Below are 14,358 nucleotides of genomic sequence, written 5' to 3'. Positions count from 1 at the left end.
CTGCGCTCATTAGGCAGAAGCAAATCATCATTCCGTTATAACTTCCGGATCGGCTGTTGCCGATCGTTCAGCGTACTCGCTATTTATCAGCTCATCATCACCACGACCGATCTTAACCCTAGCCGGTTGATGAATACTCAAGCTTCCATCTAAAACCACTTACCAGAACTGCTCTGCTGTCCGCGCGCTCGAGCCGTGGAGCACGCGAATCAAATCCAATTTCGCCACAAAATCACACGAATCTGTGCCGGAGGAGATGAAATCGAAAAGAGGATTAGCGATGAGGTAAGCGACTTTTGGTAATGTTTCCTTTAGATTTGAGCGACAGATTGGCCCATTTCATCGGTAGTTTTTCGTTAACAATTTAAAATACTTATTTTTCCCCACGATAGACCGATAGAGAGCTTTCATTCCGATGAAACAGACCACCGTACAAACCCGTGTCGGCGAAACGGGCACTCTTTCTTGGAAGAACTATTTTTACCATCACCGACTCATCGGTTGAAGTTTCCACGTTTTTTCCCCGTTTTTCGGTGTAGGCTACATAAATATCTCAAGATGCAATACGCCCCTCGTGGGCTTCGGGGCGTGAGTGGGTTTTTCTCCTTGTGTGTGTGTGCCATCCCATCTTCAGCTGCAAAATCCTCTTTGCAAGCCGTGGAAGGTCGTGTGCGCGGAACCGGGGCGAGAAACGCAGAAACACTGCACCAAACAGAACGCTCCCCATGGACCAACCGATTGCCCGACGATTAATTATTAAACCGCACTTCAGCGAAGATTTGCTTTGCTTACGCCGGCAAACCGCAAAGCTTCTTACGGTTCCTTATTGTCCGCGAACGTCTCTCGTTTACCACGCGCCCCGACCCGGCCACGGTACGGTGAAAGCAGTTTTCTTTCCGAAACCGAAAAAACTGGCCATAACAACCTTCCCCAAACCGAGGAAGCTAATCACACAACGGACGGCAAGGCATGAGATGGGAGGAAAAAGGAAGACCGCGGGTGTATGATTACTTGCCACCATTCAGCCTCCCGACTGTCCGACGGGCCCGAGAAGTGTTTGCGAATGATGATTCTGCTCATCATCAGCGGCAAGCAGCGGACCTCGGAAAGGCCACGAACCGCCAGACAAAAACCCGGTGGTGTGCTCGTGGTGGTCATCAAACGTTTGGCTTGATTTCCGTGGGGATTTTGCTGGGTTTTTTGCTTTGACCGTTGTCTTTCTCTCACTTTCTTAACAGTCATCTTGAGGCTCGGCTGCGAGCTACCACCTACCACCCTTCGGGGTTTTCGGCCCTCGGTGTGGTTTCTCTTTTCAGGTACCGAGAGTGAAGTAGGTTTAATTTATTGACTCGAGGTTGGCTTCATTTTTCGCGCTAAATTCCAACCTTTCCTCCCATTGCGACGGCGAATCTGCCAGTCATGATCAAAGCGGCGACGAACTGTTGTGCTGCTCCCGCTCGGCTTTTATACTTGAAACGAATATCGTTCTAGATTGGGTAGCTGAAATGGGGCAAAGAAGAAAAAGAAATCATAATTGATAATGAAACACGTGGGCAGAAGAAGGCTCCCGCTTTGGTTGGGAAACTATTTGTACCTCATTTACCGTCAACTAGGTGGACGACACGGAAATTTTAGATAGAGAAATGTGTTTAATATACCAGGATCGTTTCCAAAACTTATCAGGGGAATAAAGAACCGTAAACATTACAAATATGAATTCAAGCTTATACAGAGTTTCTCAACTTATTTAGAATTATTGCTGAAGCGAATAGGTCGACGTCAGAGACGTAATCGACTCGACAAGCAGCTTCTAGAGGGATCCTAATAACTTAATGATACTCCCATTTTCGTTAGAAAATTTTGATAAAGCTCTATTTTAAGTATTAAATCAGCAAAAGTGTGTCACGGAAGTTTAGCTTCCAGAAATCATCTTTCCCATCTCACCTGAAATCAAATAAACGTCAGGGTGTTGGGAACTTTCGAAGCTGTTTCCTACTGAAGATAGCAATTCGATTTTAGCTTATGCTTATTTCATGAGCCTGTCATCTCATTTCAGCCAAGAAAGCCCTTAATTCGGTAGAAATATTTACTCATTGAAAATTCAGAAGAATTTAAGGTTGACCAATTCCTGAGAAACACGGGTAAGAATATAATCCAATCATCCAATGTTGAATTTGGATAATTAGTATAATTAATTAATTTGCATGAAAATATTTTGAATTGTTATTGCATGAAAAATAAACAACACTTGACAACACTACGAGCAGAGAGTATAAACCAGACGCCAATGTAAGAAAAGTGAACTAGAGTAATTGAATTATGTACAAATCTGACGGTTGAATAAACATTACAAAAGCAACTTCCAAACGCATAACACATATTCAATTATCCGCTCCAGTTTTAGAAATTCCCAAATATCACAAGTTTCCTCCCTTCACGACCGGTGTAATTTATACATTTGGTCCTTCGAACCGGATCGGTGAAAGGAAGCATTACGTGCAGTGAAACTTGCAGCAGGACACTACGTGTTCACAGATTTGGGAATAAACGGAACTACGTACCGTTTATGTACAGTGGTGATTCAAAGTGTGATATTTCTCCGTTTAAACCCGTTGTGTTTTTCATTTCCTTTGGTTGCCCCGCTATCACGGGCAAAGGAGACGTTTGTGAAGTGTTCGTGAAGATTACATCGTGTCACGAACAAGGAACAGAAAAGCGAGTGTGTAGTTCGATCGGAACGCGTAAGAAAACCGACGCCACCCACGCCATTTCAAATTTGGCACCCATAACTGCAACGACACCCATTGCGTTTTCAAATTTGCGCCATTCGAAATTTGGTTTTGCGTACAAGTTGCATCCAAGTTACAGTGAGATTATCCTACGCGCCAAAAATTCAAAGAGAAAATGGCGAAACAATTAAAAGCGTTTCAACTGAAAAAACGCCAAGCTGCCGAGCTAATTAAAACCGTGGAACAGTTCACCAGTGAATATACCGATGATAGAGTGAGTGAAGTATCAGTGTGTCTAGACCAGCTGGAAAGGTATTACGAAGATTTTCTCCAGGCAAGCGCGAAAGTTTCGGAGCTAGATGAGGATGGGGCGGAAACGTATGTGGCGGAACGTTGCGAAATGGACACGCGTTACCGACGCGTGAAGGGTTTCCTTCTACGAAGGCAACCCTCGAACCCGGGTGTGAGTGATTCGGTGTTGATCGCGAATTCAACGATGAATACTACGGGACGATCGAGTGCTGTGAATGTGCGTCTGCCGAAAATCGAATTACCTACGTTTGATGGTGATTCTACCAAGTGGCTTACTTTCCGGGACCGATTTGTAGCTATGATTGATTCTTCCGCGGACATTCCTAACATCATGAAGCTGCAATATCTGCTGTCGTCGTTAAAGGGTGATGCTGGATTGCTCTTCGAGCATACCACCTTAACAGCAGATAATTACGACGTGACGTGGACTGCCTTGCTGAAGCGATACGACAACCCGCGTACGCTTGTTCGCGAGTACTACCGGAAGATTCATCACCTACCGACAGTGAGCCGTGAAAGGGTGGATGAATTGGCGCAGCTCGTGGATGAATTCACGCGGCACGTGAACGGGCTGAAGAAACTCGACGAGCCCGTTGAGTACTGGGATACGCCGCTCGCCAACCTCTTGCTGATGAAACTGGACACGGCGACCATCTTGGCTTGGGAAAACCATTCAGCACAGCACACGAAAGATAAGTACAAGGAGTTAGTAGATTTCCTTCATAGTCGTGTCCGAATCCTTAAGTCAACGCGTGAGTTTTCCCATACTGAACTAAATACGAGAATGGTGGCCGGTAGCAAAAAAATATTCGAACATAGACCAAGGTTGGTGGGTAACACAGCGACGGCAGGAAGAGCAATACCGCATATGTCAGCGCCACAGCCACCACAACCACCGTGCATTTTTGGTTGCACGGAGGCTCACCATTTGCGGGTTTGTCCGGAATTCGCAAATAAGGACGTACCCCAACGGCGGGAAATCGCAACACGAGAACGGCTGTGTTGGAATTGCCTGAATCGTCATCACCAAGTGAGGGATTGCCGCTCGTCGTACCGGTGCACTACGTGCAAGGCACGACACCATTCACTACTACATGTGAATTCAGCGGTGACCATGGCTGCGCAATCCGATGAGGAAATGGTTCTTCTGGAAACGGTCCTTCTCCAGCTCGTGGATGATCACGGCAACACGTATGATGCGCGGGCACTTCTCGATTCGGGATCGATGTGCAATTTCGTTTCCGAAACCATGGCGCAGCGATTGCTAACACCGTTGTCAAAGGTAGACGTTGCCATATCTGGTATAGGGCAACAGATGCAGCACGTCAAGGGTTCCATTACAGCGGCCGTTCAATCGAAAGGGGCTGACTTCTCTACAACAATGGAATTTCTTGTACTAAAGACTCCGTCGGCAGATCTTCCAACCACACCGATAAACGTAGAGTCGTGGTTCCTCCCGAATATAAAATTGGCTGATCCTACTTTCCACGTCCCCGGAAAGGTAGATGTGGTTATTGGCGGTGATACATTTTGGGAACTACACACTGGAAGGAAGCGGTCACTGGGCGAAGGAAAACCATGGTTGTTGGAGACACCGTTTGGATGGGCGATCTCTGGGAATACTTCCCGTTGTTCTGGGCCCAATTTGCGGTTGTGTCACCTGGCAACCAATGAAGGTGACATTGCAGCTTCGCTACAACGGTTCTGGGAGGCTGAGAGCATTTTAGAAGGCCCTGCGTTGTCTTTGGAAGAAGACCTGTGTGAGAAGTATTATGCTTCCACGACTACGCGAAATGCTCAAGGTCGCTATGTCGTGTCGTTGCCGCGAAATGCCAAACCGGAGAAAGTCCTGGGTTTGTCAACCCGGCAAACAATTCGGGTCAGTTTGTAGGTGAGGGGTATGTAGAAATCGTGCGAAAATGGGTGAAACTCGTGGGGGGGCAATCTCGCTCGGGCGAACTAGCTGTTTTGCTCGTTGCAGCGCATGCGCTGTGCTGTCTTTGAATGTGTGCGTGCGTCAAAAGCGAGCAAAACGCCGCTGTGTCAAAAAATGTGTAAACAAACTCAGTTGGAGTTCAGAAAGTAAACATGCGCAATCCGCTTGGTTATGTGCAAAAATTCGTGAAATAATCTAAATATTCTTTATTTTGAACACATCGAAGCTATTACCGATATGTGCAGTGCCGTGGAATAACAAAAATTGCTTCAAAAAAGCTGTGTGTGTGGCTGATACTCCAGCATCTTCCCAATATGTGTGTAAACAACGCCAAGAGTATTACTGTTTTGTGATCATCATATTTGATTCGGATTGCACATTACCGGGCAGAAAAAGGTAACGTATTGTTTTCCATACTACTGTGTTCATAGCAACGCCTACTGTTATTTCATTTGCGCTCATATTACACCTTGTTTAACCTATTTTTTTCCTACCTCCACCCATAGCTTCAAGCAACCAATTTTGTACAGCATCCGCACGCTGTATGAAGGTGTAAAACAAATTTTCATCTGTAAGATGCTCTTCAAACCTGTCCAGTGACTCTTCATTGCTTATATATTGCATCGGGATGGTTTAAGCATTGCGTCGCACGCCTTTCATCGGGTGTATTGTGGCCACTACATCCAGTTTTAATAATGAACATTGTGAACAAAAATCGTGCCCAGGACAAGTTCTTTTTGCTTGAATTAACTCTGTGTTCTTATTTACATGAATAGATACGGTGGACGGATGAATGCTGCTTGCTGACGACTGCTCTTCGTGAAATGTTGATCCCGGTGATGAAACACACGGTTCCGGTGTCATGCTTGGTGACGGCTGACGGGAACCTTGATGCACGACAGTCGTTTTTGCCGGTCGCGCAAAGTCATGCGCGCATGAACCAGCAGCTGAAGCAACAGACGATTTCGGCGTCGCACTTGTAGTTGGCTGCGATCCTTGCATTTGTTCGTCAAACGATCCTAACGATCACGGAATGCCATCCACGGATCCAGCCGCACGCACTTGTGGTCAGCTGCGATCCATGCGAACGCTTTAACGACATTGTCGCTAGTGGAGCAACACGCACGGAACTAGCAGGCACAAGTATCGCTTTCGTTGAGGGCTGCGATCCTCGCTTTTGTTCCATCGATCCTGCCGGACGCGTAGCGATATCCACGGAACCAGCAGTGAGAGCAGTAGAAGATTCCGACGTCGCAGACGATCCTGCCGGCCGCGGAATGACACGCATGGAACCTGCAGCGGGAACAAATGCCGATCCTCGCTTTTGTTCCACCGATCCTGCCTGCGTAGCGATATCCATGGAACCAGCATCGGGGGCAAGAGACGGTTCCGGCGTCGGTCTTGATGACGTTCGCGGTCCAAAAACACGGACGATCGCTCCTGTGGAGCATAACACAGCCGAAGGCAGTTGTTGCAGTGCAAAAAGGCGCCCTTTCTTTGGTGGTTCCGACATTATATTTTGGCTGAAATAATCAATCGTTTTATTATTTTTTATGTAAGTATGATAATAATTTGATTCATTGTCATGCACTTAATCTTACTTACTTTTATTTATTTATTTTCCAGGTGAAACTGCTGAGTTGAATTTGAATGCTGCACGCTGAGTGTTTATGTTTTCAGCTGTGACTTTGAATAAAGGGTAACAATCACACGCACAATGCCACATTCATGCTAGATGACACGCACACACAGAAAGAAATCGCGACGAAACAGCCAAGGGGCGAAATGGAAGAAATGGGCGAAAAGCTGTCGAAATTTGAAAATCGTCATAAAACGCGTCTAAGTGATGGCTTTTATGACGGATTTTTGCTTCGGGATTTTTCCCCCATTTCGCTCGATTTCTACATACCCCTGGCCCTCAATCGTGCTAGCCGGGAAGGGATATAGCAGATCGGCGTTTGTTGGGAGTTGAACGGCGGCTAAAGGCCAATCCGGTAAAAGACTCGAGAAGGCCCCCCCTAGAATCTTTTGTGTGCAGCACTGTGGCCTGTCATTTTTGTTGTACAGTGGAATTTCTGTATGGTCAAAACCCATTTGATGTAAACATTGTGCATTGTTCCTTAATTCTGTTAATAGACAGCGAGTAGAACTTGATAAAATACATTGTAACAAGTGATTTGAGATTACGATATTCTTATGCTTCCTCTTTTGCTGAATATCAATGCAAGGTAACAAGTATTCATCGAATTACTGTTCCGTTACCGTCCGAGAACGCCTTGCATGTTTTAGGCCCGATTGTTCACCCCTAGTGCGACTGAAAACTAGTACGAAGCCCCTGTAACCCAAAATGAATGGTAGGGTTAGCGAAGAGGGGATTTTAATCATATAATAACAATATTTTATTCGACTTTCTTCAATCAATTTTGACCACACTGAAAGCACACTGAAAGCTCACTGTGAAGCTCTCGCAACGTGTACTGCGGATTGCATACCTTTAGGCGTAAATCCTACAGCGCCTAACAAATTTTGTCAGGGGGGGGCCTTCTCGAGTCTTTTACCATTAAATCATCTAATTCATTGCTAAGATTTAAGTCATTCACTCACTTCTGCCTCAATTTGCTCATCACTACTTTCGACTATTAGTTTAGGAACTGCCGGTGCCGTCTACACGAGGAAGGTGCTATTTTTGTTAAGAGTTACCTTTAGTAAGACAAAAACTTAAGAAACAGTAACATCTATCCTGGTGTTTTATTTGACCGTACTTTTCCTTCCACTAGTGATGAAAACAGTTAAATAAGATCGCGCGATAGGATCACCCAATTTCGTCCAATTTAGGGCAACATTCGGAGGTGTTTTCAATAAAAGTGTTTTGCTTGTTTCGGCATTCTTCTGCGTTGGAATGTGTTTACTAATGAACTCATAAAACTATCCACAAAATAACTTATAACACGCTATACCGAACAAATCAACCACGCGAAGGAAAACGCGAACCAAACATAGGAGAGAATATGAAACACGTTCCCATCCCCCATAACGCTGTCGGGATCTAACACTTTTCGACCGTGTCCGACCGACCAAGCAGCGTGTCCGTTCGCCCAGCTAATACTTCCGTCCCGGGTTTAGCACTTTGCAGAAATGCGGTAACGTGACGTGACAATCGACCTGCGTCCCGGGCCCACCGCCACTGCTGTTGGGCGAGGGCCGGGTCGAACGGGTGGGTCATTGGTGGGCCGGCTGCTCTGCCTCCCGGATGTAGTCCTGATGCCGGCGGACCACATCCGCCACGATCGGTTCCTCGATCTCCAGCCCGGACAGGGCCTGATCCTTCGTCAGCACGATCTCATAGTTGGTGCTGGGCGTCACGAACACGACACGGTTCTTGCGCGTCTGCAGTATGTTGGCGATCACCAGCTTGTGCTTGTACTTGTTCAGACTTTCGCGCGACTTGGCAATCAGCAGCGCTTCGTCCGTTTCCAGCTTGAACGACACGACGTACGCGTGCGGCACCCAGAGGCTGGCGAGCGGGGCCAGCATCTTCGGCACCAGCTGGAGCGATATCGTCGGCGCACCGTGACCGGACTGTATCTTGTGCGTGGGCATTTCGTCCTGCGGCACGTAAAAGTCGGAAACGGCCGCGGCCAGAAACAGTACCGCGTTCCGCTCGAACGGTGCCAACGATTCGCAGGCCGCCCGCAGCAGCCACATGTAGTCGACCACGCTGGTGAAGGTGATGTACAGCATCCGGTGCGTTTCTTGGGCATTCTTGTACTTGTCCAGTACCGGCGCCAGCACATCGACCGAGTCCGGTTTCACTGTAAATAATGTAATGGGGGCGGTGGGTTTGGAAAGTCCATAAGTAGTATGAATATTGAGTATTTCAGGCAGCATTACCGATCGGATGGTCGGATGTGCAGAAATAGCAATGAAGGAAAGCTTCATTAACGAGGCTGCTTCTTTGTGCGGAAAATACGCAAGAAAGGATGTTAAAAGAGTAAGGACATCGAGTAGACAAACTCAACAAGACTTTTTTCCCCTTATTCCATGTACTGTACGATAAACTTTAAATGCAAAACCCTCTCTCGCACATTCCTTTAGCATCTGCCATTAGTTTGTACCTAATAAACGTTGAGAAATACTCACTTGCTAGAAGTGCATTTTCCTACCGAGACAAACGGGAAATCAAACTTACCGGTGATTGTGGTGCTCATTCCTTCCTCGTGCAATTCCAGCATATCGAGCAGCTGCTGGCCGGTGAAGTGGCGCGAAAATGGCTCCAGTGATTTGGTTCGATGCATAAAGATAACGGCATACCCATGTTCCAGAAAGTACTCGGCCGAGGCGGATCCACGATTGCCGGCACTGAAGTTATCCACGAAGCGCACCGTATTGTGCTCCAATGGAACAGTCGTACCGCCGGACTGTAGCAGCACACAGGAGGATACCACGGAATAGGCGGAATAAAGTAGAAAAGAAAACAGAAAGGAAAATTATAATGACAGGGGTTTCAAAATACTTTAATGTTTTATATATGTTTTAAAGGTCCAACCACATTAATCGCAATGAAACGTATTTAAGAACAATTCAATGAAAGATTATTATTATTCTTCTTTGACCTAACGACCTCTCAGGAAATGCCTGCCATTTCTGGGTTACCCCGGTTAGAAGAAGGAATAATGAATCTATTAAAATTAAGCGAAATGTTTCTTCTTTTAAACTACAGAAAATAGAGCAAAGAAAGTAATATGAAAGGAAAAGATTTAAAAGTGAAATATTTTCGGTATTCCTATATGTAATGGATTGTGTTCAAACTTTCGTATATTTTTTAATCTTTGATTTTTGAAATTCACGACGCACTGAAAGCAATTTTTATCTCCAAAAAAGACTATTTTTCGTTACATTTATTTAGCTCCTGCATATGTTAGAGACACTGCACCAGAGATGTATATACATATATTGAAAGGCTTCATATTTAAAAAAATGACACCACCAGAAGCGCATGAAAAAAAACTAAAACTAAAACCAAATTTAAGAAATTTGGCATAATAACTCTAAAAATAGCATAATAAGGGCTAATTAAACATTTATCAAAAATCATTTTTACGTTATTTAGGAACTTTAGAACTACCTGTAGTTTTTACTGAATTTTCAAATGGTGATTTTCATGATAAACGATTGATTTTCGTAAGAGGCTTTGTAGTTAGGTTACATGAAGCAATTTTCTTCTTCTTCTTCTTCTTCTTCCTTGGCACTACAACCTCAAGAGGTCTTGGGCCTGCCATTTCTGGCTTTCTGTGACTTAATTTTACCCGCAGTAAAGTAGTCAGTTTTACGTCTGTATGGGATTTGAACCCCGGCCGGCGCCCCAAGCAATTTTTAACCCTATGAAAAAATAAGTTCTCTACAATTTTGCAGCAGATCATATTTGCCTATGTTTTAAACTTTTATAGTTATCTAAAAAAAACTAGAGGCCTTATTGTTCATTTACGCACTGTATCATTCCGATCAAGCGTAAGCTATTGAGAAATCATTTTACTAATAATCGATTTGCGTATGAAAATGTATGTAAATATACGAAAAAAAAATTAGCCATACGACCAGGCCGTCCTAAACGAATTAAAAAAATAAAATAAAATAATACAGTCGACAAATAGAGGAAGAAACACCTTTCAGCGTTTCTAAATGTCTGGAAGACCCCCCAACTTAAGTCCAGATCTCAGACCCCATCGAAAACTTATGAACATTTTCGATGCTGACGATGTTGGCAACACTAGAACTTATTGTTTGAGAAGATTTTTTTTGTTTGACCAAGGATACGAAAGCGCTCGCTGCAAATCATTACGTCCAAAGACCACTTCATATGAATGATTTAAGTGCTATTAGAATTGTTAAATGAATTTGTTTGTTTGAGTGTTAAAAAGTTGGCTTTTTTGTTTTGATTTGATAATTTAAACTCAACTATTTTTCTTAAAAACAAGCAAGTTTATTGGATAATTGTTGTTGTAACAGTGAAAAGTTGAAATATTCCGGTAAATGATTCAAACACATTCTCAAAACCCTGTATTACGCCCTAACGTTCACTAAAAGTAACGAACTAACTAAAAAAATAGTCAGAACGTCGAAAAACAAATCGATAAGAAAATAGGAAAGAATTCAAGTTCAACAGTCCATCCATCTACCGCAGCTAACCAAACCAGCCATCTGTCTAACCGAAGACACCTGTCCGCTAACTTGCCAACTGAATCGACAGGACTCGAGCGAGAGGTGGCAAACGTATCGACAGGAAACCGGATTGCAGTAAAAGCATTGCAACGTGCCGGACACAAGCCACACCACCAGGAAAACTTACGCGCCACACACACACACAAACTGTCCAACTGATGCAAAAGTTTTCCCTCCCTTTGCTAGTTACTAGTGTGTTTCTCGAGCGAAGAAGCAGAATGGCTTAATGCTTCATTTGGAAGTCAAATTAAGTTTCTACTAAGATGTTACTACGAAGGTAGGGGAAGATTTTCCACAGATTTTCTTTTTGGAAATTTCCACCACAACTGCCCAATTTTCTTACCCGACACAGTTAAGTAAACTGTATCGCCTGTACAAAGGTGCAAACCATTTTCCTTGCGCAATAGTTCGATAACATTACTCGTTCATCCTCCGGTCGAATGCGGTTCCTTTGGCCTGATGTATTGACAGAAATCCTTACCAATGAGCTGCCAAGCAGCAGAGCAGAAGGTATAATTTTCTTCAGCCGCACACCACCTGTCCCGAGCTACACCTGTCCTTTTCGTTCGCTTTTCGAGTCTCGAGTTGTTTAGTGCCAACGGCCAACGGCGCCACGGACAGAAAGGGACTGCCCTTAATGTGCCGCAATGAAAGTGAAGTGCTCGACAGGGAAGCTAACTTTATGTTTTATGCATAACACGGAACCGCCTACCAAAAATGGAAGAAACACGAAAATCTAATAAATCGAGCACTGTGGTGGGAAGGCTTCTCGCTTGGAAAATCGGAACAGTGCCACGAAAAAGATCAGCCAGACCCGGGAGTTGACTGGAAAAGGATTGGAACGCTATAAATCTAAAGATTTGGAAGTTTGCAAGGAAAACGCGATCCTTGTGTATTCATTAAAGTTCCACATTAACTGGTGCAGTTCTGGACACGGAAACCAAAGATCTAATTCGTGGACAGGGTCTCTATCTCTCTTATTGGCCCAACGACCTCTTAGGTCATGCCTGCTAGAGGATCTGGAGGATTACTAGACTTACTGATACCACATAGTTGAATAGTCAGTCCTCACTACGGATTTATGTCCATAAGACTACATGATACAGCCAATAGGTCCTCATTTTTGCCGAATTATCCTTCAGATTCGTTTGACCTTTGATTGGAGGCGTTAAAACATGACTTTCCATTTAGTCTTGAAGATTGAAGAAGACATTTTCCGGCCTTTGTGATCCCAAATATATAGATTATACATATATAACATTCTTCGGTGTAAAAAATAATGGCTGTGAAGGAAATGACTTTATAGTCCAGCCTTACCTAGGCTTAGATGGACATCCTGAATGTCCCCAACAATTGTTCGATTTCAAGGGGATTTTCGATTTTCGTTTGCTGCGCTGTGTATATTAATATTCAAATTTGCCTTCTGCTTCCTGACAATCATCATACTGCTGCATGCCATCAAAGTCAGAACAACAGCGTGATGGTTATTTCACCACCGACACCACCACCTGTTGATGTGAGCAATCGAAAAATGAATGTAGCCAAGGAGGACTCTTGATATAATTCAGTTACTGATTTTTTATGCAGATTGGCTCCCATCGCCATGATTATGGAAACACGATTAGTATGCTACATGCTATATGTAGGTAATTCGATTCTTTTACTTATTCGTGTACAGATGAGAATGTTACTATTAAAAAGGTCTCGTTTTCTTATTAGATTCATAATTTCTGCGTGTTACTGTGTAATGGACTGACAGTATCTCCATCAATCCATCATTGTTTGGTGGCCCCTCATTCCTTATGCAAGAACAATTAAGCCATTGCTACCTTATTCCACAATGCATAACACACCGCCATAGCTTAGCTTTGTGTTCTACAAAGCAAAGGGCGAAAGAACATTTAAAGCGCATTGATAATTACCGTAACCAGCACGATGTGGCTCTTGAGTTTGTAGTGTCGGTCGCAGAATTCCTTCAGCAGGGATCGATTGTCCTCGAAGCAGTTCGGCGGCAGATGTGTAGCATAAAAATCCTCCCAGTGCGACGTCATGGTCATGTGCCAGGTGATTTGGTTTTGTTGCTGTTGCACTAGCGTAGAAGAAAGGGTACAGCAGGTGTCGGCAGATTACTGTCGCGCGTCCGATAGAGCAGGAATCACAATATGGATAGGTGCTGGGCAGGCCTCTTTCCCCACGTTTGATACTATTTGCCGTGCGAGTTATGTTAACTACTGTTTACGCCTTTGCACATCCCCGTTTGTACTTTGCACCTTCTCTGTGCAAACCATTTCCTTTTCCAACACACGTCTCCCAACGGGGGAGTGCCTGAATCGCTCTAGGTCACTGGGTATCGTACCATGGGACAATATCGCCGGATTAGCAGCCCAACTATTAAGTGCTTCCAAGTACTAGCTTTTATGCACTCCGCTGCAACTCACGCACCGTTTGCAATCAATTATGTGTCCAGCAGGTGAGTGATGTTATGCTGACTGACTGGTTGGGCGCACACACACCATCCCTCAAGGTACAGCTGCAGCCGGGCGTAGCGTTATCGACGGTAACCGTGTATGCTAGCAATGCTCACCACACAACAACCGAAACATTTCACAATTCTCACAATAATCCACAGTTTCCACAGCGTGCACGGTCCTTCTTCCGTCCGGTGCTATTACATTTTTTACACTGCACTTACGATATTGCCGTATACATTACATGAGGCCGTGGTGTAGCGCATCGCGGAAGAATATTTTTGACAGCCGCCGTATGTGTCAATCATACGAACACAAACACATGTTTAAAGTGTGTGTGTGTTTTTGCTGTTTATGAACGAATTGTGTAATGTTTTAACACCATAAAGCTAATTAGCTGCAGTTTCCGGACTTTTCGCTCACAATTAAATAACATTGAGCAAAGAGATATGCATCTACTGCATTCGATATGACCACAGCTGCACAACGTGATCCAAAATGCCGCCAACTGTCAAAACAAGCTCAATTTTGACAACCGAACCATTTCATTGTGCTCCAATTCAGCACAATTTCAAAATGACCGTTTAGAAAGAAATATTTGAAATAAAATCGACAAAGAAAATCAAAGCGCACAACATCTCGTCATCGATGAAGTATTAATTCTGTAGCCAGCTTTTAGCTTACGTTTCTTCTT

At 44.3% G+C, this 14,358-nt stretch overlaps 2 protein-coding genes across 6 annotated transcripts; one reads left to right on the top strand and one right to left on the bottom strand.

The window, feature by feature from the left end:
* Positions 1-2,357: 2,357 nt before the first annotated feature.
* LOC118517180 lies at positions 2,358-6,695 on the top strand. 4 transcript variants are annotated; one of them, XM_036063092.1, is made up of 5 exons: positions 2,358-4,939; positions 5,204-5,373; positions 5,484-5,527; positions 5,754-6,532; positions 6,604-6,695. In XM_036063092.1, exon 1 carries the CDS (start codon positions 2,905-2,907, stop codon positions 4,930-4,932), a length of 2,028 nt encoding a protein of 675 aa, XP_035918985.1. In that variant the 5' UTR covers positions 2,358-2,904; the 3' UTR covers positions 4,933-4,939; positions 5,204-5,373; positions 5,484-5,527; positions 5,754-6,532; positions 6,604-6,695. The 4 variants fall into 4 exon arrangements, with proteins under 4 accessions (XP_035918985.1, XP_035918984.1, XP_035918983.1 ...); XM_036063091.1 differs by having other exon boundaries at positions 5,484-5,548; XM_036063090.1 differs by having other exon boundaries at positions 2,358-4,932; positions 5,484-6,532.
* Positions 6,696-7,695: 1,000 nt separating this feature from the next.
* LOC118517182 (phosphopantothenate--cysteine ligase-like) lies at positions 7,696-14,183 on the bottom strand. 2 transcript variants are annotated; one of them, XM_036063096.1, is made up of 4 exons: positions 13,553-14,133; positions 13,119-13,285; positions 9,167-9,395; positions 7,696-8,789 (listed from the first exon to the last, which is right to left on the bottom strand). In XM_036063096.1, the coding sequence occupies exons 2-4, from the start codon at positions 13,251-13,253 to the stop codon at positions 8,197-8,199; spliced, it is 957 nt and encodes a 318-aa protein (XP_035918989.1). In that variant the 5' UTR covers positions 13,254-13,285; positions 13,553-14,133; the 3' UTR covers positions 7,696-8,196. The 2 variants fall into 2 exon arrangements, with proteins under 2 accessions (XP_035918989.1, XP_035918987.1); XM_036063094.1 differs by having other exon boundaries at positions 13,119-14,183.
* Positions 14,184-14,358: the final 175 nt, after the last annotated feature.

The sequence above is a fragment of the Anopheles stephensi genome, unplaced genomic scaffold (assembly GCF_013141755.1).
Source record: "Anopheles stephensi strain Indian unplaced genomic scaffold, UCI_ANSTEP_V1.0 ucontig6, whole genome shotgun sequence".
Lineage (NCBI taxonomy): Eukaryota > Metazoa > Arthropoda > Insecta > Diptera > Culicidae > Anopheles > Anopheles stephensi.
Note: the sequence above shows the minus strand (reverse complement) of the source record. Positions and strands in the feature narration are given on the sequence as shown.